The 27,279-nt window shown below is 41.6% G+C and overlaps 1 protein-coding gene across 2 annotated transcripts in view; it reads left to right on the plus strand.

Moving 5' to 3' along the window:
- LOC141174446 (uncharacterized) overlaps nt 1–27,279 on the plus strand; it is a 52,204-nt gene that overhangs the window by 792 nt on the left and 24,133 nt on the right. For both annotated transcript variants that reach the window (XM_073659372.1, XM_073659373.1), the window contains exons 2-5: nt 17,541–17,609; nt 22,138–22,167; nt 24,306–24,380; nt 24,882–24,964. In XM_073659372.1, coding sequence (XP_073515473.1) covers nt 17,551–17,609; nt 22,138–22,167; nt 24,306–24,380; nt 24,882–24,964 — 247 coding nt within the window. In that variant the 5' untranslated portion in view covers nt 17,541–17,550. The remainder of the gene's footprint in view (nt 1–17,540; nt 17,610–22,137; nt 22,168–24,305; nt 24,381–24,881; nt 24,965–27,279) is intronic.

Consider the following 27,279-nt stretch of genomic DNA (forward strand, 5'->3'; position numbering starts at 1 on the left):
TCACCCCAGAGGTGTCAGTGGAGACGGTCACTGAGGAAACAGGAGCAGCAGGCGACAGCGTTAGTCCTACAATGTCCTGTTGTAGGTCCAAGGTATCACTTGGATGCCAGACACATTTACTAATGGTCTTTCACTAACAGTCTTGCCCACCCTACAAGTACACTCCCCCACTACATCGGGGGCGAAACGCACCAGGAGAATTATATAGGGATATTTTCAAGTTGACAGGACTACTTGGCTACTATCCTTCTGAGGACTTGAGTCCCTACATGGGGCAATATTGCATATATATGAACATTTTTTATTTATTTTTTTAACATAGTTCACTGAAGGGGTTTCCTAGTCTGACCATTTTATAGATCGGGTCATTCTGGACACAGTGATACTAAATATGTGTATTTTTTCTGTTTATTTTGGGTTTTACATAAATATATGCATTTATTTGTATATATTCTTTAAGAGAGATATATAATTTTTTTTTTTTTTTTTTTCCCCCAACTCTGATTGCTGGTATAATACACTGCAATGCATTATACCTGACTGAAGCCTCTTAAGCCATGCTCTGGACATGGTCTAAGCAGGCCTCCATAGCTGAGCTGACCGATCAGGAGGTTATCATGTGACCTCCTTCTGTCATGGCGACCATTGGGCCCCTCTGCAATGACATCAGTGGGGCGCCGATCGGACAGGAGAGGGCGCCCCCTCCCTCTACATGTCTAAATGCTGCGATCACAGCATTTAGGTGGTTAAACAGCCCAGGGTGGTGCGTCACTGCTCCCAGCAGTAATAGCCGTGTCTCAGCTATCATTTAAGCTGAGCTCCTGGTGGCGATCGTGCGGGCATCGGTCCTGGCAGTGACAGCCATTCCTCAGCTGTCACTTGTGCTGAGATCCTGGCGGCGATCGTGCGGGCACCGCTCCTGGCAGTGACAGCCGGGCCTCAGCTATTACTTGTGCTGCGATCCTGGCGGCGATCGTGCGGGCACCGGTCCTGGCAGTGACAGCCGGACCTCAGCTATCACTTGTGCTGAGATCCTGGCGGCGATCGTACGGGCACCGCTCCTGGCAGTGGCAGCCGGGCCTCAGCTATCACTTGTGCTGCGATTGCGTGGGCACCGGTCCTGGCAGTGACAGCCGGGCCTCAGCTATCACTTGTGCTGAGATCCTGGCGGCGATCGTACGGGCACCGCTCCTGGCAGTGACAGCCGGGCCTCAGCTATCACTTGTGCTGCGATCCTGGCGGCGATCGTGCGGGCACCGGTCCTGGCAGTGACAGCCGGGCCTCAGCTATCACTTGTGCTGAGATCCTGGCGGCGATCGTACGGGCACCGCTCCTGGCAGTGGCAGCCGGGCCTCAGCTATCACTTGTGCTGCGATCGCGTGGGCACCGGTCCTGGCAGTGACAGCCGGGCCTCAGCTATCACTTGTGCTGAGATCCTGGCGGCGATTGTGCGGGCACCGCTCTTGTGCTTTTATGATCGCCAGGACATACCAGTGCATCCATTTACGGGAATGCACTGCAAAATAGGATGTACTGGTATGTCCAATGTCGGGAAGGGGTTAATGTACATAGGATATAGACTAAAACCTAACTTATCTCTCATTGCTGCTGGCACCTACTGATTAGTCAGTCATTCCTACCTTCTTCAATTAGGGTTTCTTTTACTTGTCTTGGAAAGTGGCACCAAACTTTTTTTTTTTTTTGCTATTTTCTGAGACCACAACATTTTTTTTTTTTTTTTTTTATTATTATTATTCTTCCATCAATAGAGCTGCGTGAGGGCTTATTTTTTGTTTGCCAAAGTGACGCTTTGATATCATTTTGAGGAACATTTATGAGAATAAAATGACAAAATTGGGCACATTTCAGACTTTTGAGGTTATGCTCCCATGATGAGCTTTTGCAGAGTTTTTGACGCTGCTGAATTTCTGCACCTATTATTGAAATTGGGTAACTTGTGGGTTTTGTGTGCGTTTTTATTGCTTTTTTTTGATGCTGCGTTTTTTGTCTCTTGTTGTCATGCTTTAAATAAAGCTGCTTTGTTTTTGATACTTCCTGGTATTTGACGAAACTTTATTGATCTACTTAGATGCGGATTACATGCGATATTGATGCGTTTCTCCACAGAGATGCACTAAAACCACACTTGCATTTTTACCTGTGGATTTTCCGTATCTCATTTAAATCAATGGGGAAAATCCGCACAGAAAACTCAGCGTACCCCCAAGAGAAATTGTCATGCTGCGGATTTGAAACCCGCACCGCAGGTCAGTTTACTGTGAGTAAAATAAAAGCACAGTGGTCAGGAGATTTCTATAAATCCCATCCACTTTGCTGGAACTGCAAGAAAAATATACCCAGCCACAAAAATACACTAAAGTTCATTATGAGAACGTAGCCTGTTTTTACCATTTTTTTTAATCCAGATGGTCACACTGCACAAATGAGTTAATAACCGCTCCCTGTGTCTGCTTTACATCAGCACCATTTGTCAGTGTCTTTTTATTTTGTTATGATGTTAGGTTGTTTAAAAGACATTGCAACAATTTACTGAGACCACAGGGGTGAGGGGTGGGGGTCCTGACCTGAACGAACGGTCTCATATGCCTACGAGGGTCTAAGTTTGGGTCAGGATACTCACAAATGATTCGAGCATTGTTCTCTGTGTATGGACATCTGTATTCAGCTTTACTATAAGCTTGAGCATTCATAAAGACCCAGAATTATTTATTTTGTGTTAGGGGCGCAGTGTAATGGGGTGTTTTAATAAGACTTATTAACCTTACAATATAATGGGTTTTCTTTCTCCGAGCCTCAGCATTTCAAATACAAATCTGGTAGTATTAGAGAAGACTGGTACAAGAAGGGAGTCAATATGTCAGTCTATGTAGATATATCTTTTCCCAATATTTAACCCTCTCTGTCTAGATAAGGTAACACAGCCATGTTTACTGCATAGATAGGTGCTCTATGAAGCCCAGATAGCAAACGGTCATTTCACCGTTATTACTAAAGTACGGCACTGATAAATTCCAATTGTGGCTTTCAGTCCCCTAGTCTAATCTATTAAATATGTAAGAAGTAGTTAAAACATGTAAAACAAAGATTTAATTATTAAATTTTTTTGTTTGGTTTTTAGTTTATAGTGTTTGGCTGTCTATTTGTAGTGACCGCCGCAGGGTACTACACATCCGCCTCCTATTCCATTCAACGGGAGGCGGATGTGCAGTACCACCCAGTGGCCACTACAACTAGACGGCCAAGTTCAGCAAGTAAGTACTTCTGGCCAGCAGCACCAATAACTGCTGATCGACAGAAAAATAAAAAAGTTATGGCTCTGGGAAGAAGGGGAGCAAAAAACTAAAATGCAGAGGCACAAAATCTCAAGGTCATGAAGAGGTTAAAGAAGGCCTCCCATCAAAATTGTTATCCTCTTACTATATTGCAGTCATCATATTATATAGCACTGTGGAGTCAGTAAGCCAAACCTCTGACTCCTCTATTTCCCTTACTCCGACTCCCACATATATTGCTTATATTTAATTGAAAAATGTATTGTAGTACAATGTGAACATCAGACATTTAATCATTTTTATGATACAATAATAAAGATATTTAGATAGAACATAATATATATTGGAATACAACTTTAGAACACAAAAAACTGTATTAAATTGTAAATATGTAATACACTATGTAATATCGAATATATATATATATATTATAGACCAAAAGTTTGGACACACCTTCTCATTTAAAGATTTTTCTATATTTTCATGACTTTGAAAATTGTACATTCACACTGAAGGCATCAAAGCTATGAATTAACACATGTGGAATTATATACTTAACAAAAAAGTGTGAAACAACTGAAAATATGTCTTATATTCTAGGTTCTTCAAAGTAGCCACCTTTTGCTTTGATGACTGCTTTGCACGCTCTTGGCATTCTCTTGATGAGCTTCAAGAGGTAGTCACCGGAAATGGTTTTCACTTCACAGGTGTGCCCTGTCAGGTTTAATAAGTGGGATTTCTTGCCTTATAAGTGGGGTTGGGACCATCAGTTGTGTTGTGCAGAAGTCTTGTGGATACACAGCTGATAGTCCTACTGAATAGACTGTTAGAATTTGTATTATGGCAAGAAAAAAGCAGCTAAGTAAAGAAAAACGAGTGCCCATCATTACTTTAAGAAATGAAGGTCAGTCAGTCCAAAAAATTGGGCAAGCTTTGAAAGTGTCCCCAAGTGCAGTTGCAAAACCCATCAAGCGCTACAAAGAAACTGGCTCACATGAGGACCGCCCCAGGAAAGGAAGACCAAGAGTCACATCTGCTTCTGAGGATAAGTTTATCCGAGTCACCAGCCTCAGAAATCGCAGGTTAACAGCAGCTCAGACTAGAGACCAGGTCAATGCCACACAGAGTTCTAGCAGCAGACACATCTCTTCAACAACTGTTAAGAGGAGACTTTGTGCAGCAGGCCTTCATGGTAAAATAGCTGCTAGGAAACCACTGCTAAGGACAGGCAACAAGCAGAAGAGACTTGTTTGGGCTAAAGAACACAAGGAATGGACATTAGACCAGTGGAAATCTGTGCTTTGGTCTGATGAGTCCAAATTTGAGATCTCTGGTTCCAACCACCGTGTCTTTGTGCGACGCAGAAAACGGATGGACTCTACATGCCTGGTTCCCACTGTGAAGCATGGAGGAGGAGGTGTGGTGGTGTGGGGGTGCTTTGCTGGTGACACTGTTGGGGATTTATTCAAAATTGAAGGCATACTGAACCAGCATGGCTACCACAGCATCTTGCAGCGGCATGCTATTCCATCCGGTTTGCGTTTAGTTGGACCATCATTTATTTTTCAACAGAAAAATGACCCCAAACACACCTCCAGGCTGTGTAAGGGCTATTTGACCAAGAAGGAGAGTGATGGGGTGCTACGCCAGATGACCTGGCCTCCACAGTCACCAGACCTGAACCCAATCAAGATGGTTTGGGGTGAGCTGGACCGCAGAGTGAAGGCAAAAGGGCCAACAAGTGCTAAGCATCTCTGGCAACTCCTTCAAGATTGTTGGAAGACCATTTCCGGTGACTACCTCTTGAAGCTCATCAAGAGAATACCAAGAGCGTGCAAAGCAGTCATCAAAGCAAAAGGTGGCTACTTTGAAGAACCTAGAATATAAGACATATTTTCAGTTGTTTCACACTTTTTTGTTAAGTATATAATTCCACATGTGTTAATTCATAGTTTTGATGCCTTCAGTGTGAATGTACAATTTTCAAAGTCATGAAAATACAGAAAAATCTTTAAATGAGAAGGTGTGTCCAAACTTTTGGTATGTGTGTATATAGATAGATAGATAGAGATATTATATATATATATATATATATATATATATATATATATATATATATATATATATATATATATATATATATATATATAATCTATGTAAGTGGCAAAAAACAGTTTTCAACAAAAACATACTAAATAACATTTGTGCAGTCTATGAATTTGTTCTAAGAAATAGTATCGCCTCCAACAGATCCTACTTCATAGATGACCTCAAATCTGACCTAATAATTTAAAGGCTAGAGAACAACCTCTCTACACTGACTTGGGTTGGAGGCAAAGCCGTAACCACATGGGCAACATCTCTAACAATTTCCGGGTATGAAGGAATTGCCTCGTGCACAGTCGGTTTTGATGAACGGTTTAATTTTTCTATTTCTTTGAGAGCAAGTGAAACATTTTGAACTCCTCATCTGATGAGGATGAAGATATGGCAGCAGTAGCACTGTCAGGACCCAAGTCCTCTTGCGCCTGGCAGTCCTCCTGTAGGCCGCTCATCCTAACTGCTACCTCAGTCAGAGCTTCTTTTCCTTTAGTAAGCTGTTGATCATCAAGCAGTATACGATGACTTGGGTTCACATAAACAGCTGCCAGAAAATTTTTATTTTCCAATAGCTGTGTCTCTCTCCTTTTCATTGAAGCAGAAATGCCATCTGCGATTAAACCTCCTCTTTGGGACAGGCAAAATAGCAAGTTCTTCCACTCCCTTATGAAAATGCCAGGAGTTAAATCCTCAGCTTGTAATTTTTTAGTCATGGTAAATGGGTGATTAAGCAATTCCTTCAATTCAGCCACCTGTGTCCATTGACCTTCATTTAGGGTTACTTGAGGGTCCGCCATATCTATAAGAAACTGTTTTAGTTCAAGCAATCGCTCAATCATTAAATAAGTGCTGCCCCACCGAGTGGCTTGATCGACAATTGCCCCTTTCCCAGCACGTCTCTTCAAGATGGAATCAGTTTTAGGGGTTCTGGTGGCAATAACCAATTTCCTCACTTTTCCAATCAGATTTCCAGCATGTCCCTCTTGCAGACTATCTCGTATTGCCAGCTGCAGCGTGTGCATAACACAGCGCATGTGATGAGTAGGAAAGTGTTTTTAAGCAGCTTCATCTATTTCTAAAGTATAATTTTGCTGTTCTTCTGTTGTAATATCTGTTTGTTCCTCAGTTACATGAACAGCACTGTGGCCTTCCATCTCAAACATACTGAATCCTACATTTTCTTCTAGCTGTTGTTCATTACTCTCATTCATCAGTTTAATTGTACTTATCATGTTTGAAGCATTGTCTGTTACAATAGCAAGAACCTGTTCTTTCTTGAGTTCGTAATCTTGCAGAACTTTTTCCACTAAGGCCTGGAGAAACTGGCTGGTGTGAGGAGCTTTAGGATCTTTTACTGCTAGTGTCTTGGTAACAATTTCTTCGTCACAAACATATCGAACATTGATGGCAAAATAGTTCACTCTGTGACGTGTGCCGGCATCCATTTTAAGAAACATGAAGCGTCTTTTCAGAGTCTTTTTAAGATCTTCCTTTTGTTTAAGGGCTTCTTCAATCACTAATTTTCTAATACTTTCTCTTTCCAGAGAAACGCTAAGTTTGCGGGCCATTTCTCCATTAAGAGCTGTAAAAGTTGGTCGTGCAAATAATGATAATGGTATACCGTCCTTCACAACAAGCTGTATGAGCTGTCTTTTAAACATATCTGCTGTCATTGTTAGAGTAAATGCCCCGTCACACTTGTCGGGATCGTTGCAGCGTCGCTAACAATACGACCTGTCAGGGATCGTTGCTGCGTCGCTATCTGATCGCTGGTGAGCTGTCAAACAGGCAGGCTCACCAACCATCAGGGGAGCAGCGACATCGTGGAAAGAATCTTTCCACGATGTCCTGCTCCTGGTTACGAGCCTGCTGAAGCAGGAGCAGGCTGGTAACCATGATAAACATTGGGTTACTAGGGGCACACGCGCACCTAGTAACCCGTTGTTTATCATGGTTACCACTCTGCTACGGTGAGCGGGAGGTTACCGCTCACTTTAGCAGGCTCGTAACCATGATAAACAACTGGTTACTAGGTGCGCGTGTGCCCCTAGTAACCCGATGTTTATCATGGTTACCAGCCTGATCGCTGCTCCCGATGGTCACACACAGCGATGTGTGCTGACCAGCGGGAGAGCAACGACCAAAAAATGGTCCAGGACTCTTTGCAGCGATCAGCGACCTCACAGCAGGGGCCTGATCGCTGCAAAGTGTCACACATAGCGACATCACTGGTGAGGTCGCTGTTGCGTCACCAAAACCGTGACACAGCAGCGATCTCGCTAGCGATTACACTGTGAGACGGGGGCTTAACTTTGTCACTTACAAGATATCTTATTAATGATGTTTGAGAGGCTCTTTCCTCCTTTGCCTGGCAGGAAGTGCTGGGCGCAGGTTTCTTGGTGCTGCTGTTATCTTTCTCAGTCACAGCTTTGAAAACTTCTGGGTGGAAGCGTTGTAAATGTCTTTTTAGATTGGAAGCTCTTGTAGGAGCATTTTTATCACTGCCTGAGTATGCACTGGTTTTGGCATCACAGCATTTGTTTTCCTCTGGGTCACTTGTCATACATTGACACCCAAAATATTTTTCATCTTGAGTCACTGTGAAATGCTCAAACACAGTTGACTACACGGGGAGCTTCTTAGACATTTTGTAATCATATAAATTCACTCTCAAAGTATTGTCCTATAAAATAATGTATATTATAATTCCAGCAAGAACAGGGAACCATGTACAGTGGGGAAAATAAGAATTTGCAAGTTTTCCCACCTACAAAGAATAGAGCGGTCTGCAATTGTACACTTCACCTGTGAGAGTTAGACTAAAAAAAATCCAGAAAATCACATTGTATGATTTAAATTAGCATTTTATTGCATGAAATATGTATTTGATACAATAGAAAAACAGAACTTAATATTTGGTACAGAAACCTTTGTTTGCAATTACAGAGGTCAGACGTTTCCTGTAGATTCTGTTTCTCTCAGGTGAAGTGTACCTATGATTAAAAAATTCAGACCTCTCCATTCTTTGTAGGTGGGAATCGACAATGTGTCAATTACATACTTTCCCCACTGTATAATTTTAGATAGAAATAAAACAAACTTTGCATAAATCAATAGTACAAATGACAAATATAAAGTTTGTAAAATATGTTATTAGATAGCTTTAGGGTATGTGCACACGATGCAGAAATGCTCAGGATTTTTTCCTGAGCGTTTCTGCATCTCTCTGGCAGGAAAAAACGCATGCGGATTGTACATGCGGATTGTACATGCGGTTTCCTGCCAGGGACATGCGGAAATGAAGCGGTCTTCACTTTCATTTCCGCATGCGGGTTGACAAGCGCTTCCCAAGCGATTTTAGCATCACTTGGAAAGTGCTTGTCAACTTTACACTATATAAATCCATGCAACCGGCATGGATTTATATAGTGTGTGAATGTAAAAAAATAAATATATACTTTACCCTCTGATGGCCCCCGGTGTCCTGCTTCGCTCGGTCCTGGCTGCCGGCAGTGAAGACTTTAGGACCTTCCGACGTCAGCGTCTCGTGACCCGTCGCATGACTCTGACGTCAGCGAAGGTCCTTCTTCATTCAAACCCGAAGTGCCGGGAACCAAGCAGGAGCGCTGCGCGGGCCGTCAGAAGGTGAGAATATATATATTTTTTATTTTATTCTTTTTTTTTTAATGGTACCTGGGTTTGGATGAGAGTCCTTTCATCCACACCCGGGTACCATCCGCACATTAGACCGCATGAAAAGCGCATCAACATATACAGTGATGCGGATTCCATGCGGTCTAATGCAAGTCAATGGCGGCAAAAGAGCAGCGTTTCCGCAAAATTAATTGACATGCTGCGGATTTTTGACCGCAGCGTTTACGCACAGCACATGCGGATTTCAATTGGGGAACATTGCTGCCCTTCTACCATGCGTTTTTACTGCGTTTCCGCGGCGTTTACGCAACTGCAAAAACGCAGCGGAAACGCATGAAAAACGCATCGTGTGAACTCAGCCTTACTTTGAATTTCCAATCTCAGGATTTTCTTAGGGTACAGCTCACTAAATGCTTCACAGTCTATGAAGAGGGGAGGAGGGAGGGAGCAAGTTTGTTGTGTATCATACTCCAGGAACAAAGAAACTGATAACACAGCTAATAACTTGATGTTTTGGCTTCTATACCTATACATCAATCCTGTTGCTGTATTTTCCCTGTATATTGTATAGAAGCTAGCTTCCCAAAAGTATGAGCTCAAAGAAAAAACAAACAAGCATCAAGCATACAGAGAGAACATACAGTATACTATTGATTTATGCACAGTTTATTGAAAGTTTAAATATGCTTTAAGAAGTAATTACCTTAATCTTGTTATCCTGTTCACTCTAGCAATTCTTCTGAGATGAGTGGCTACGGCCATTATTCACACACAATGTTTTTGCGGATCCGTTTTTTTGCAGTAAAATGCAGTGACTCTGGGGATCCCAGCAAAGTAAGTGGGTTTCAAGATATGGCATTCAGACACATCGTTTTGTGAGGATCCGTTTTTGGGCTCAAAAACGGATCCTCACAAAGAATGAGCATGTCAGTTTGTGCGGCGTTTTTCTAATCTGCTTTTGCTATTGAAAACATTATCTATGAGCTCAAAAACCTTTCAGGTGATGCGGTTTTTTAAAAAGCTGATCAGCTTTTGCAGCTGAAAAACGTATCCTCAAAAAACGCAGCAAAAACGCTGTGTATGAATGTAGCCTTAGATCGGGAATAGAACAGCCATTTATAGGACATTTCATAACTTTCCCAAATTCTTCTGAAAAAAATATTCAGCACATTCTGCATTAAACTACTATACCCAATTTATTATATATTTTAGGAGTCAGTCCATTTTATACCGACTCCTCCAAAATGAGCACCGACTCCGACTCCACAGCCCTGCTTACAATTGCTCCTTTTGCCTTTCTACACAGCTAATTCTTCCTTTTTCTGTTATGTCTATGGCATCATGTGAATAAAAACTAACTAGCTGAATCCTTCTACCTCTATGTAGGAACAGGAGGTCAATTTAACTCTGCTTGAGTCATAAGTCACTGCTAAAATCAATTGTAGGGGGGAAAGGGAGCAGCTGGGTTAGGAGTTGAAGAGGGGAATGATAAATGCTGGGACAAGAGATTGTGTTTCTACATAAAGCAGAGAAAAGAGAAGAATTAGCTGGATAGAAAGGCAAAATGAGCAATTGTAAGTATACAGTGCTATATAATATGATTGCAATATATTAAGAGGATAAAAGCTTTGATGGGAAAAGTGCTTCATTAATTACTTTTGTGTGTGCAGTGATGCTATATATGTTTTATTTTCAATGGGGGGGGGGGAAGGTAGGTGATTTGAACTGCTATGTATTTTTTTTAAGACCCTTTTTTTAGTCCCCTTTGAGGATTGGAACCTGCATTCATCTGATCACTTTTATTTACAGCAATACCACAGCTTCGCTGCATATAGTGAAAAACAGTCCTCTGTTTTAAGGGGAGCTCTGTGATGATTGGCATGAAGGTCTTTAACAGACCCCTGGCCATCATAGCAACCCGTTGGCACCCCGCAACGGGTGCGCTGATAGGCTCATAAAATGATGCGCCCCCATGCTACCGCGCTGTTAATGCCGCTGCTTTTAACAGGTTAACAGTTGAGTTCGGAATTCAAATCGCCTCCATTTTCTTCCATTAAAAATAAAAAAAATAAAAAGTTTAAAAAAAATAAAAATACTTATTATTGCCGTGTCCATCAAAATATAAAATTAATGGAACTAAATCAAACATCCCCTTCCCCAACATATTTCCCATCCTGTGCTGATGAGTATGAAAGTTAAATATAATCTGGCAGCCATAGCAAATAAACTACTTGGGACATTGCATAACTGCAACCATTGATCAATCCTATCCAGCAAATTATGTTCCCATGGTGAAATCATTCCTCGGATATCTTAATCGTGTTGAAAAGTGAGTCCTGGATCGGACGGATAGCAGCTTTCCAAATGCTCTCTACCAAAAATGTGAATTATTTTCCGTAATCTACCCATTCTCCTGCCAGTTATTTATTTATTTATTTTTAATCAGACAAAAAAAAATCCTAAACCAGTTAATCTGGACATCTAGGAAACCTAGAATTGCCACTAAAATACTGACCAAAAATCTGCAGACTCCAACTTCCCAATGTAATTGATTACTGTTTTGCTTCTCAATTTTTTTTTCAAACTTTTGCAAATGTTGATGGGTGGGAGACACCTCTGAACACTGGAATCATCTCACCCCTACGAAAAACCCCAAATCTTTACTCATTACATCCATATCCAAACACCTTCCTGTGCCCGCAATGTCGTACGCCAATTCCACTTCTTTGCAGATCTTCTGAATGCCCAAGTTCATTACTGTTAATTACGTCTTACAGTTCCAGCCAAGTGGATGGGATTTATAGAAATCACACGCCCTCTGTGCTTTTCTTTATGGAGTGTAAACTGACCCTCGGTGCGTGTTTCAAATCCGCATAATGTCAATTTCCCTTGTGGGTACGCTGAGATTTATATACAGATTTTTCCCATAGACTTACATTAGCTGCATAAAATCCACAAAATGCACGTGCGTTTTCAGTGCGTTTCCGCGTGTAATCCGCACATTACTATACCAATAAAGTTTTGTCAAAGCCAAATACCAGGAAGTATCTAAAGCAAAGCAGCTTTATTTAAAACATGACATACTAACGAGACAAAAAATGCAAGTAACCTATTTTACTTAACAGGTGGAGAAAATCTACATCATAAACTTGCCAAAGCTGTTCCAGGGAACGGAGCCTAAGGCTTCTGATTTTCTTTAACTCTGAAATTAGACTGAGTGCTCAAACTTTCTAAGGCTTAATTCACATTGCTTTTATAGTCAACGCTGGATCGATATTCTAGAGAAGTAAATGCTCGACTATAGTGATGCTTAGTCATCCGCCATGATGACCTTTATCAAAAATGTGTACACGGTTGTGTCCCCCCCCCCCCCGCAGTGGCCCTCTTTATGAGAAAGGGGGATATTCGTCAAGGCATGCAGACGTGTATACCAATACGTGTACGTCAAAGCAACTTAAAGGGAACCTGTCACCTTAAAAAAAAAAAAGCATGCTGTTAATCTGCAGGTTAATAGCGTTGTGAACCTGTCCGGCGCCTGCACTTAAACTCCTGCGTCCTGTGGAAATTTACTTTATTCTTCCCAGCAGGATTCCTGTTTATAACAGAGGTGGCGCCAGTGCAGGTTCAGTCACCGCTCTATGTATAAAGAGCAGCGACTGTAACTGCATCCCTGACCCCGACTGACAGCAGCTCCGCGTTAGGGCCGACTGTCAGTCATTGCTGGGAGCGCAGTTACCGCCAGAGCTCTCTACACAGAGCGGTGACTGAACTTGCGCCGCTGCTGGGAAGAATAAAGTTCTTTTCTTCCTGGTAGTGGTGGTCGAAGTGCAGGCGCCGGGTAGGTTTACAACGCTACTTTATAAAAAATAAATAAATAAAACTAACAGCAACCCAAAGAGATGGACTGCAATTTAACCTGGTGTGCATATGTTCACACCGACGACTAAACTGACTAAACCCAAGATAAAAACATAATAAGCAAATACCCTGCAGTAAATAGATAAACAGCAATAGTGCATGTAAATAATATAGGGTGTTTAGATAACATAATTTTGTTTAAAAAAAAAAAAAAAAAAAAAAAAAGTATAAGCCATCCCACCACGTCACAGTGACCCCATTCGGGACGGTCCTAACCTCTAATATTAAAACCTTACCATTTGTCAAGTGATGTGCGTGTGGATAAGGGCTGAGAAGAACTGAACTTGGCTAATGGTCACCCAGCCATGTCTTGGGCTTTCATAACACTATTAACCCGCAGATTAACCCCACATTTGCAGGTTAATAGTGTTTTTTCAGGTGACAGGTTCCCTTTATATTGGGGTCACTTACTGTATGATTACCTAGGTCTCGCCTGGCCTCAGGTTATGTAATCATAGAATCATAGAATGGTAGAGTTGGAAGGGACCTCCTGGGTCATCTGGTCCAACCCCCTGCTCAAAGCAGGATTCACTAGATCATCTCAGACAGATGTCTGTCCAGCCTCTGTTTGAAGACGTCCATTGAAGGGGAACTCACCACCTCTCGTGGCAGCCTGTTCCACTCATTAATCACCCTAACTGTCAAAAAGTTTTTTCTAATATCTAATCTGTGTCTCCTCCCATTTAGTTTCATCCCATTGCTTCTAGTCTTTCCTTGTGCAAATAAGAATAAAGATGATCCTTCTACAATGTGACAGCCCTTGACATATTTGTAGACAGCTATTAAGTCTCCTCCCAGTCTTCTTTTTTGCAAGCTAAACATTCCCAAATCCTGCAACCGTTCCTCATAGGACATGGTTTGCAGACCAGTCACCATTCTGGTCGCTCTTCTCTGAACTTGCTCTAGTTTGTCTATGTCTTTTTTAAAATGTGGTGCCCAAAACTGTACACAGTATTCCAGATGAGGTCTGACCAAAGAGGAGTAAAGACCGATAATGACTTCACGTGATCTAGACTGTATGCTTCTGTTAATACATCCCAGAATTGTATTTGCCTTTTTTGCTGCTGCATCACACTGTTGACTCATGTTCAGTCTATGATCTATTAGTATACCTAAGTCTTTTTCACATGTACTGTTGCTTAGCTCTATTCCTCCCATTCTGTATATGCTTTTTTCATTTTTATTGCCCAGATGTAGTACTTTGCATTTTTCCCTGTTAAAAACCATTCTGTTGGTTGCTGCCCACTGCTCCAGTTTATTTAGGTCTTTTTGAATCCTCTCTCTCTCTTCTCTAGTATTAGCTATCCCTCCTAGCTTTGTGTCATCAGCAAATTTAATCAGTTTACCCTCAATTCCTTCATCTAAATCATTGATAAAGATGTTGAACAATACAGGTCCCAGGACGGAGCCCTGTGGTACCCCACTTGAGACATTCATCCAGCTGGATGTGAAGCCATTTACAACCACCCTTTGAGTCCGATCACTAAGCCAGTTATGAATCCACCTAACAGTTGCCTGGTCCATTGCATACTTGGTCATTTTTTCAATAAGGATGGTGTGAGATACTTTGTCAAATGCTTTGCTGAAGTCAAGATATACTATATCTACAGCATTTCCCTGATCCACCCATTCAGTGATTCTGTCATAGAAGGAAATTAAGTTAGTCTGTCATGACTTGTTAGTTACAAACCCATGCTGACTCTGGTTAATCACTTCATTCTTATCCATGTACTTACATACATGTTGTTTAATAATTTGTTCAAAGATCTTTCCTGGTATAGAAGTCAGACTCACCGGCCTATAGTTCCCTGGGTCCACCTTCTTCCCCTTTTTGAAGATAGGAACAACATTTGCTCTTCTCCAGTCTTCTGGGACTTCTCCTGTTCTCCAAGAATTTTCAAAGATTATGGAGAGTGGTTCTAAAATTTCTTCTACGATCTCCTTCAGTACTCTGGGGTGTAATTCATCTGGACCTGGAGACTTGAACTCATTTATGTTAGCTAAATATTCCCTCACAATCTTTCTGTTTACAGATAACTTGGATTCTTCTATTCCTTTAAAAGGACAGTGAAGATCAGTTGATGTTACATTTTCTTTCTGAGAGAAAACAGATGCAAAATAGGAATTAAAAAGTTCGGCCTTCTCAACATCCTCTCTTACCATTTCTCCATTTTCATCCTGTAAAAATCCTATAGCATCTTTGACTTTTCTTTTACTTTTGACATACCCCCAAAATCCTTTTTTATTGCTTTTGACATCTCTTGCAAGCCTTAATTCATTGTCAGCTTTAGCTAACCTGATACGTGCCCTGCAGGATCTGCAGACTGCATTATAATCTTCTTTAGATATGCCTCCCTCTTTCCATTTAATAAACATTTCTTTCTTTCTTTTTAGCATGTGTTTAAGTTCTGTGTTCATCCATCCTGGTTTCCTTAAATGCTTCCCATTCTTCCTACTTTTCGGGATTGTTAATGATTGTGCTTTGAGAATCTCATTTTTAAAAATTTCCCATCCTTCCTGGACATTTTTGTCCTTAAGGACATCCAGCCATTGGATCCCTCCTATTCTCTTTCTGAGTCTCTTAAAATCTGCCTTTCTAAAATCTAACCTTGAAGTTTGAGTCTTCACATGTCTTCCTCCTCTAGTTATCCAAAATTCTATAATGGCATGATCGCTGCCTCCTAGGGTCCCAGCCACCTTTACCTCCTCAACCATTTCCTCCCTGTTTATAAGGATTAGATCCAAAGTAGCAGATCCCCTTGTTTTCTCCCCTACCTTTTGGAAGATAAAGTTGTCAGCAAGAGAGGATAAGAATTTTCTTGACCTGTTAGTTTTACTTGAGAGAGATTCCCAACAAATGTCTGGATAGTTGAAATCTCCCATGACCACTACGTCATATTTTTTGGAGAACTTGGTCATTTGATACATAAAGAGTTCATCCATATCTTCAGCTTGCCCAGGTGGCCTGTAGTAAATGCCTACAATGGTGTCCTTTCCGTTGTTCTCTCCTTGTATTCTTACCCAAACAGTTTCCACAGAACTCCCAGTCTCTGAAGCTTCAATCTCTGTGCAGATATACGCTTTTCTAACATACAATGCAACACCTCCTCCTCGTTTATCAAGTCTGTTTCTTGCAAATAAGTTGTAGCCTTTTAGCCTTTTATTCCAATCATGTGTATCGTCCCACGGCCCAATAGGTGTGAATTGGGGAGGATGTCAATGGTTGGCCGAGCTGGACTCTGCATCACTATGCCTCCTTGAACGTGTGATGAAGCCGGGTGTACTCTCCCTGGCTTCATCAGGATCCTAGGATGTGTGATCTCTGATTCTGGCCATTGCAGCAGGGAGCTTAGCGGTTGAGCTCACTTGCTACATCCCCCAACCCTCCATGACTTCTGAACACTTATGGTGGATATCAGGAAGGAGTAACCTTTTAGGGCTCGCTCACACTAGCAAATTGGATGAGTGCAATCCGATAAAAAAATCAAATTGCTGTAAGACCAATGTTGTTCATTGAGGAAGTGCAGATCTGCGTATTTTTTTTCTCAGTTGTATTGCGCATGCTGCGATATTTCACCAGAATCTGATGGGTGCGAGAAAAAAAAATGCATGCCATACGGAGCATCAGTATCGCGTCCGATTTTTATGGGTATATTACAATTCTGTAAGATGTTCACACTAGGTGTTTTTTTTTTATGCATGTTTTTTTTTTTTGCAAATTTTCAGCTGCTTTTTACAGTACCAGCAAAGTCTGAGATTTCCGAAATCTCATGCACACACATTGGTTTTTGTCAGCCGTATTTTGTGCTTTGCATGTTTTTTTGCACAATAGAACATGTCACTTTCAGCGTTTTTCTGTGTTTTTCACCCATTGAAAGTAATGGGTGGTGAAAAAACGCATAGTGTGAACATGGCTATCAGGTTTTGCTGTGTTTTTAGTGAAAAAAAGCAAGTACAACAGTATGTGAAACTCATTTATTTCTGTGATTTTTACCATCTTGTCTTGGTCACCTGAGATGGCAGCTTGTATTAGGACAATTAAATTAGTGATGTGTACAATTTTAAATATTGGCTGAGCTAGGTGTGAGATTGAACAATACCTGTGGCCCACGGAGGTGTGAAATTGAACAATCTCTGAGCAACTGAATGGCGATCATAGTGTGAAAATAGTGTCCTACAAACTCAATGCACTGCCAATGTTTTAGAAAAACTATTCATGAACAATTCACCTCCCCCCGCTGTTAGATTTGTAATTCTGGTTAATATGGTGTCACATATGTCTTGCATTGGTGACCTGTGTTCATGCTTCTGTGGTGGAAGCAAAGCTGAACTTTGGGATCCTGAAAAACGCAGCAAAAAAACGCACAAAAAACCTGCGTTTTTGATGCAGCTTCTTTCCTGCTAAGAGATCCTGTTTTGCTGCATTAAAAAAAAAAAAAAAAAAAAACGCTGAAAAAACGCCTAGTGTGAACATAGCCTATGTCTGATATTCTAGACTTTGCAAGCATAAAATAATGGCTGATTAAGAATAAAATACTTTTGCTTATATATCTAATAACATTTTTCCTTTCTCAGGCAGATCAATATGTCGTCTTGGGTGAAAGTCACTAGGGATCAGCCGCAGAAGCCCGCAGCTGGCAAAAAGTAAGTGCTGAATGTACTTTGTATGCAGAAGCGTAGGGCCGTGTTCATACAAGGCCTGTTTGTTACTGATATCCGTTCTCGGCATCCGATGGGGATGTTTGTCACCCAGCACATGGAGACCCTTTTTATATGAATGAAACATTGTCAGACATTTCTGCAAAAAATTGTGAGTGTAAATCCAGCAGTAGGTGTTATTTGCTGTCTGTCTTCCATTTTTTTGCGTTACGCTTAGGTAAAAAGTTTCTTTGAGACTATAGGAAATATGACTCGTTTATGTGACCTCCATACATATCTATGGCAGGGCAATAAAATATGACACCATATTAATAAGATGCTGGGAGTCCTAGATCTGAGGGCTGCCTCATATAAACAAGTCATAAGAAGGCTGCCACTGGGGAAGATGGTGCTAAAATAAGACGGCTATGACACACATACTCAATTCCTATAGGACCACCCAGCTTTTCTTCAGGGGCCTTCACTGAGTTCCACATTTACTTTCTTTTCAAAGGGGATATGAGTTTGAGTTTCTTTTTTTATATCGATAAGCCCAAGGTAGTTCTCAGTTTTTATTTTACACGTTACCACCAGTATGTTATGTCAAATATAGAAAAATAAAACACACATTTTACTTGCTGTCATTGTTAGTAGACTGCAGGCTGTATTTGTAAGGAGTCTTTCACTTATATAATTGTTTAACCCCTTCCTGACTTGTGACCTACATGTACATTACACTTGGGGATGCGGGTGTATGGAGCAGGCTCAAGAGCTGAGCCTGCACCACACTAGGCAGATGCTGGCTCTACCAGGCAGCTGACATGCCTGCTGAAGGCCCCCGTGGCTGCTATATTGGTACAAGCAGAGTCTGGGGGTCATAAAGATTAAGCTATCAAACTATCACATGTCAAAAAAAGAAATCGCTGTAGAGCAGGGATGTTAAATGAAAACACACAGGGCCAAAATAAAAAACTTGGACAAAGTAACGAGCCAACCAGTATACAGTATAATGGCCTCCATACAGAATAGTGGGCCCCACACAGGCCTCCATACAGAATAGTGGGCCCTCACGCAGGCCTCCATACGGAGTAGTGGGCCCTCACGCAGGCCTCCATACGGAGTAGTGGGCCCTCACGCAGGCCTCCATACGGAGTAGTGGGCCCTCACGCAGGCCACCATGCGGAGTAGTGGGCCCTCACGCAGGCCACCATGCGGAGTAGTGGGCCCTCACGCAGGCCACCATGCGGAGTAGTGGGCCCTCACGCAGGCCACCATGCGGAGTAGTGGGCCCTCACGCAGGCCACCATGCGGAGTAGTGGGCCCTCACGCAGGCCACCATGCGGAGTAGTGGGCCCTCACGCAGGCCACCATGCGGAGTAGTGGGCCCTCACGCAGGCCACCATGCGGAGTAGTGGGCCCTCACGCAGGCCTCCATGCGGAGTAGTGGGCCCTCACGCAGGCCTCCATGCGGAGTAGTGGGCCCTCACGCAGGCCTCCATGCGGAGTAGTGGGCCCTCACGCAGGCCTCCATGCGGAGTAGTGGGCCCTCACGCAGGCCTCCATGCGGAGTAGTGGGCCCTCACGCAGGCCTCCATGCGGAGTAGTGGGCCCTCACGCAGGCCTCCATGCGGAGTAGTGGGCCCTCACGCAGGCCTCCATGCGGAGTAGTGGGCCCTCACGCAGGCCTCCATGCGGAGTAGTGGGCCCTCACGCAGGCCTCCATGCGGAGTAGTGGGCCCTCACGCAGGCCTCCATGCGGAGTAGTGGGCCCTCACGCAGGCCTCCATGCGGAGTAGTGGGCCCTCACGCAGGCCTCCATGCGGAGTAGTGGGCCCCACATAGGGGTGGTGGTTCTGATGTTGTGGGCCAAATCAAACCACCCTGCGGGTCAGAGTTTAACATGTATGCTGTAGAGACAGAGTGCTGTAGAGAAAGAGAAAACAAAACTCCAGACTTGCCACTTTTCAGTTTCCACGCATCACCCCCCCCCATCAAAGAATACTTTTAAAAAGAAATTAAAATATTGTTTTTAACCCAAAAGGATGTCAATAAAACCGTCAGGTTTGTTGACAAAAAAAATAAAGTAACAGGTGTCAGAAAATGGCACAATTATTATTTATAGTTTTATTATTTTCTATTCCTTTTGTGTATAAAAAAGAATCAGAGTTTTTTTCATCAGCAAACAAAAATAATATACCAGTTTGGTATCACCTATTTTACTAACCTGGGTAATCATACTGCCAGGTTATTGTTGTCAGAAAATGAGCGCTGTGAAAACATAAAGCCAAAAAAACAACGGCAAAACTGGTTTGTTGTTTTTTCACCATTTCACAAGCACTTGGAATTTTTTCCCACCTGTTTTCCAGTACATCATATGCTAAAATAACAATATCATTCTAAGTTACAATTAGTCCTTCCAGAAAAAAAAAAAAAAGCCCCAATACAGCCATGTCGGCCGGAAAATGAAAAATGTATGTCTCTTGGAAGAAGTAAAGGAAAAAACAAGAATGCGGGGGGGGGGAGGGGGGATTGAAGTTGTTAAATCCACTTCATATAATTTTGCGCTGCAGTTTTTCACTAGGGGTCTCCCTTTTTGCAATGTGTAGGGAGAAAACAAAAGGAGAATTCATGACGACAAAACTGCGTGTAATTCCGCTGAGGATTTGCCATGGAGCCGCATATATCACCCTGCATAGGGCTGTGATGTGTAGGGCTTTTTTATATATTGGCATGCATTGCTTATTTCTAGTTGCCCTTAAATTTTGCATAGAATGTGCATTAGTACAATTTGTTTTGTAATCTCTGCAGATTTTCCCAATTTCTCCATCAGATATTTCCCCATGACATCTCCCTCTGTCATCCAGGCCTTCCATTAGTTTTCCTCCCCGTGGTCAATCTGTGCACGACGTCCTGGGCAAAACCAATTGTACTTCTCCAGGGGGAATTCTTCTTGAATAGAAGCTCCCCAGAGATGTTGCTATGGCAACAACAATGCCTACAGGGTTTCTCTCTTGTGACACCATGGCAACGTACCCTCCAACCGAACCAATTTATCTAGTAGGATGCAGTTTTGTGACTGACTCCAGCAATGTTTGCTCCCAGTATCACAGCTATACTCCAGTATCGTGTTACTCTCCTGCGGCTGCAAAACCAGATTTTATCATTTGAACAATTTGGTAGATATTTCTGACACATTCATCCTTTTATGTGCAACTTGTGTGATTGCAATAAATGTGCAGCAAACTGAAGTGCAATATATAAATGACTGTACACACATTGCAGACAACAATCGCTCAGATTTTTGTGGATTTTTGTATCCGACGCAATCTATTCTGCTGAGACGAGGATTTCTGCACTGATTTTTAATCTTGCAGTAACAGTGGGTGTTCTGCCTGGTCAAATCCTCTTTAAAATCCGATAACATGTTGTAGATTTGCTACGGATTGGTAAAAAGGAAAACTAAATCAAGAATTGTTTTTTCGGTTTCTGCTACATTTCCAAAAATGCAAAAAGAGGCCATCAAAACATTGTATCTACCCCAAAATAGTCTAACTAAAAACATCAGCTTGCCTAGCCAAAGAAAAGCACACTTTCACACAGTTCCATTACCCAAATAATCCGAAAATGAGGATGTTACCTGTCTTGAATAATGACACAAGCAAAAAAAACTTTTCTTAATAAATTTGTTATACATATACATATTTTTTTTCCTTGTTCATAATGACCTAGAGAATCATGTTATCTGGTCATTCTTACTCCATAAAAATAAAACCCAAAAAACAATTGCAGAATTGCTTGTTTGTTTTCCCTTTTCACTACACTTGTAATTTGTCACTATATTGTGTGGTAAAATGGATGGTGTCCTTCAAAAGTATAATTCATCCCTCAAAAGTCAAGACCTCCTACAGCTATGTATACAAAAAAAAAAATTATGGCTCTTGTTGGAATATTGGTAGCAAATAAAAAAATCTTAAGGGTCTAAAGGAGAATTTCCAACTTGGACATTTTTTTGCATATTTGTCATAAATGTCTGATACATGTTGGTCCCATCTCTTGAATTTTTCTCTATCCACTTTTGAGATGGCAGCCACTTCTGTGGCACTTCAGTAAGTAGCCAAGCAGATTTGCAATTTTCTGAACTCCCATGGAAGTGAATGCAGATCCCATCAAAATGAGCAGGATCTTGCCAGAAAATCTTATGACTTTAGAGCTGACTATATTAGAAGTCCTTCTTCATGTTTCTATTTCCTTATTCTCCTTTTGAAAGTCCTGCTCTTCAGTCCTTCATACGTGGGGCATTAGGAGGGGATGTGTAGGAGGGAAGCTACAGCTCCTCGAGGTTTCTCGCTGCTCTGTTGCACCAGCCGCCTTTGTGCCTGTTATGCCCTGATGTGACCGACTTTCTTGCCTTCTCTTGCTCATCATTAAATAGTAACTGTATTTACTACCCTTGTCTGCTCACACTTACAATTCATTCATTGTGCGATAACCATCCTTGTCAGCCAAGTCATTAATTGTGCTTTTGTTTCCTCAGGAAGCCAATCTGGATTCCTCGTCTCCTAGAGTAAGTTTTCATCCTCTGTCTTTGGAAGAGATTCATGAGGTTGTAGCTCGTGGCCAATTTACCCTAATAGTAGGAAAGTAACAAGATTCTTTGATAATGAGCAAAATATTGTATACTTAAAGGGGTTGTACAGGACTTTTTTTTTATTTATTATTTTTTACGGACCCATCCATTGTAACAACTCTCAAACCTCTTCACCAAATATGTAAGTTGTCACTAACTTTTAAGGATTGCGCACATATTTCTGTTTTGCACCTTACAAATCTGACTCTAAATTCCTTTACTGATATCGCTTCAATTTCTGCTGTGTATAAGCAGTCTGAACCTTAGGCCGCATTCACACGTCCGCTTAAAAAAAATGTACTCGTGTGACAGTCCATTTTTACTATCCATGTTGTTTTCTGTTGGCCGTCTGCGTAACAAGTACTGAAACAGAAATTAAAGATTTTTGTGTGTTTTAAAGATGTGCAATAGTAGAGATAAAAATGAGTTAAATAGATGATATATAATTTTTGGCTTGCATGTGTAGCTTACTGTACATGTATTAACCAAATAAATAAATAAGACAACGTTTAGTCCCCCCCCGTCCCCCCCCCATTTTTAGTAACCAGCAAAGGTAAAGCAGACGGCTGAGAGTTGATATTATCAGGCTGGGAAGGTCCATGGATATTGCCCCTTCCCAGTCGTAAAAATACCATCTCGCAGCCGCCCCAGAAGTGGAAAATCACACGAGATGCTCCAATTCTCGCTTTTCCCAATTGCCCTGGTGTGTTGACAATCTGGGTAATGGGACTTGGGGTTGATGTCAGCTGTGAATTGTCCAAAAACACAGGTGACAGCAAGCCCTGGTGTTAGTAATGGAGAGGAGTCTATCAGACACCCCAATTATTAACCCAGTAATCATAAAAAAAAATATTACTTTATTTAAATAAACACTCCCTGACACTTTCACTGCTTCACCTCTTTATTTAAAAAAAACAAAAAAAAAAAAACAAGAAAAAACTCTGGTCTGTCGTAGTCCACCGAATGGAAACCTGGAAGGAACATACACACAACACAGAGAAATAAAAGTCTTTCCCTTGTTTACCTCTTTACTAAAAAAAAAGTTCCCAAGCAGGTCCGACCGAATCAGTCGTAGTCCACCAAATCCTGCATGCCAAGACTATGGAGCCTTGTTCTGAAGCTCCATAGTATTTGCAAACAGCCACTGCTGGTCACGCTGTATTACGCAAGACCTGGCAGCTCTGAACAGCTGTGACGTCATTAATGTTGCCGCTCATCAGTTGACTCAAAGTATTTTTTGGCTGGAAAGGACCCAATAACCAGGGACCTTCTCAGCCTGATAATATAAGCCTGCAGCTGTCTGCTTTACCTTTGCTGGTTACCAAAAATAAGGGAGACCCCACGTCATTTTTTTTCATTTATTAGATTAATGCATGTACGGTAAGCTACACACGCAAGGCACTAATTGTATATCTCATGGATATCTATTCTATCTATTAATCTATCTATTTATCTTTGTGCATATTTAACACCTAAAAATCTGTAATTTCTATTCCTCTACGTTTCTCATGGATGGCAAATGGAGGACATGCGTATTGTCAAACACGGACATGTGTGCAGCCCCATAGATTATAATTATTCGTGTGCACGTTTCTCCAGTACGTGTGAAAACAGATGCCACGTGTATCGGAAACACGGGCGTGGGAAAGGGGGCCTTAGAGTTAGCGCCATTCATACTTATCTGCATTGACTAGTCCACTGGCTTTTTTTGGGCACATAATGTGCACACGCTATTTATTTATTGCAGATTTTTATTTTTTTGTATGTGCAAATTTGCATTTAGAAGCAAAATCCGTAACATCCACATAAATTCTGATGTGTAATCGTGCCCTATTTTAAATTTGAAGTAACTTGTGCAAGTGAAAGGCGCTGGATAACCTCTTTTAAGTCTCTGAAAAGCTATTAGGAGGGAACATTAGCAGGAGAAAAAAATGCGTTTGATCCCTTTTATTATATATGTCTACCATTTCAATGATGCAACCAGCCCTTTATATAAGTCATTTCACTAGGTGTGTATTGCTCTTACTCAAATTCCGAAATGCAATATTTCATAAGCTGTAAATCATTGTTTTTAGCATTAATCCATACAAGTCGAGCCAGAAAGCCTCATTCTCGGAGCAGTATAGCAGAGACTTGGAGGAGCAGAACAGGTAAGAGACCATACTTGTACATGGTGAAACTTTGTCTTACTTTAGGCCAGTCCAAATTTTACAGCATTGCAAAGGGTGAAATCCGTGACAGATCGGACGTCACTAAGCCCAATGCAGACTTCATCCCCTACATATACTCCACTGAGTGTCCACACAGTATTGTCCACATGGCTTATCAGCGAATGATTGACAGACATGCTTTCTTCATACATACATACATGATTGAAGAGTTTGTATGCCGATATATAGATTAACAGAAACAAAGGTGTAGATGCCCTTTCTATGCCAAGAAGACCCTACTAGATTGAAAACCGCTAGGTCACATTTCTAACAACTACACTTCGCCCCCTTCAGGATTTGCAGCAAACTCTCCATCGCTGTCAGTAGTCTCCCCCTTACCCATGTACACATCGCTTCCTACGTGCATGGTAGTAGATGTGGAGAGTTGTGAGTAATGCTTAGGAGTACTATGATACATACTGATGCCTTTTGTATTTCCAGCATTGAGGAACTCTTTGGGAAGAAACATAACTTTACTTCTGGAACAGAGGAATATTGTGAGCGATACCAGTACTCCCAAAACAGTAAGTCAGGACAGTTCTTATTTGTACGGTCAGGGCAAATTGATGTCGAGCAGTTAATAGCGAATTTTATGTTTAGCCATTGCCTGGAATAGATGATCGACATTAGTGGTTCCTCTGTAAATAATGGCCAATATGCCCCTATAGTGAAACATGACAAAACGTAAAGGTGTACACCATGTTTTTCGGACTATACAACACACCCCAGGTTTAGACATCAGAAAATGGCAATTTCCTACTGTGTAAAACTTGAACAGGTCAATGCCACAAATTTTTGAGCTATTGGTTGGTAATAGTTAAGTGAGCTCTCTATAGTATGCACATTATATTACATGCAGCTGTATAGCATCCACATTATCACACAAGCCTGCTCTGCGTGCAACACTGCTGTACATACAGACGCACACAACACGATTGCACCAACAGTACATACATATACACCTTTTCAGTATGTACACGTGTATACACAAACAGCTCTGCTGCACGCACAGTACATGCACACACAGTTCATACACACACAACACTGGAGTATGCTCATAACAGTGGCAAATAAAACTTTGGGCACCCCTGGTCAAAATTACTGTTATTGTGAACAGTTAAGCAAGGTTGAAGAAGAAATTATCTCTAAAAGACCTAAAGTTAAAGATAACCTATTTCCTTTAGGCAAATAAATTTTATATATATAGATTTTTTGTTTTCCATCTTTTACACGGAAAATAAGCCAATGCAAAAGTTTGTGCACCCTGCATGGCATGGTTCGTACCTAGTTAGCGCCCCCTTTTGAAAGTATCACAGCTTGTAAATGCTTTCTTTAGCCAGACAAGTTCTGGCTTGTCCCTCAGTTGTTTGAGGGATTTTCATCCATTCTTCCTTGCAAAATTCTTCCAGTTCTGTGAGATTCCTGGGTCATCTTGCATGCACTGCTATTTTGAGGTCTAGCCACAGATTTTCAATGGTGTTCAGATCAGGGGACTGTGAGGGCCACTGTAAAACCTTCAGCTTGCGCCTTTTGAGGTCGTCTATTGTGGATTTTTACGTGTGTTTTAGGATCATTATCCATTTGTAGCTGCCCTCTTCTTTTCAACGAAAGCTATTTTACAGATAGTGTTATGGTTGCATCAAGAGTTTGTTGAAATTTCATTGAATCCATTCTTCCCTCTACCCGTGAAATATTCCCCGTGCTATTAGCTGCAACATAACCCCAAAGCATGATTAATCCACCACCATGCTTAATGGTTGGCGAGATGTTCTTTTCCTGAAATTCTGTGCTCTTTTTCTCCATGCATAACTTTGATAATTATGGCCAAAGAGTTCTTTTTTAACCTCATTGGTCCACAGGACTTTTTTCCAAAATGCATCAGGCTTGGTGATGTTCTTTTGCATACTTCTGAAGCTGAGTTTTATGGTGAGGATGCAGGAGAGGTTTTCTTCTGATGACTCTTTCATGAAAGCCATATTTGTGCAGGTGTCTCTGGAGTTGTGGTACACTGTCCTACTGTTCAGAGTCTGCTAAATGTTTCTGAAGGTCTTTTGCAGTCAAGTGGGGATTCTGATTTGCTTCTCTAACAATCCTACGAGCAGCTCTCACTGAAATTTTGCTTGGTCTTCCAGAGCTTATCTTGACCTTCACTTTTCCTGGTAGCTGCCATTTCTTAATTAAATTTCAAACTGAGGAAAGGTTGTCTGTAGTAGGATGAAGTAGGTGCCGGGAAAAAATCTGCGCTTCTCCGTAGTGAAGAAATTTGACTAGAGATTGTATAATTAAACAATCTTGTAGTTTATTGCTACAAGCTACGATTACTACGCGTTTCGTGGACGTCCCGTCCACTTCCTCAGGTACATAGCTGAGGAAAGGGCAACTTGAAAACGCTTTTCTATCTTCTTATAGCCTTCTCCTGCTTTGTGGGCCTCCATCGTTTTCAGAGTGCTAGGCAGCTGCGTAGAAGAAGCCATGGCTGCTGTTTTTTGGCACAAGGTTAGAGGAGGCTGGGTTGTTATAAATCTGGGAAATTTGCATCGCCTGGCCTTTCCTAAAGATGACAGTGAACAAGCCATAACCCTAACAAGCCAATTAAGGTCTGAAACCTTGTTCAAAGTTATCTGAGCGCACACATCTCCAAGGGTGCCCAAACTTTTGCTTGGGCCCATTTTTCTTTTTTGTAATTTTTAAAATGTAAAATATGACTATATATATTTATATTGTGTGTCATCTTTAACTCTAGACCTTCTAGAGTAAGGCTGTGTGCCCACGATGCGTTTTTTATGCGTTTCCGCAGCGGCAAAAACGCTGCAGAAATTCTTAAAAAATGGTAGAAGGT

This window comes from Phyllobates terribilis, unplaced genomic scaffold (assembly GCF_046119375.1).
Source record: "Phyllobates terribilis strain yellow unplaced genomic scaffold, ASM4611937v1 Scaffold_13__5_contigs__length_258822181, whole genome shotgun sequence".
NCBI classification, from domain to species: domain Eukaryota; kingdom Metazoa; phylum Chordata; class Amphibia; order Anura; family Dendrobatidae; genus Phyllobates; species Phyllobates terribilis.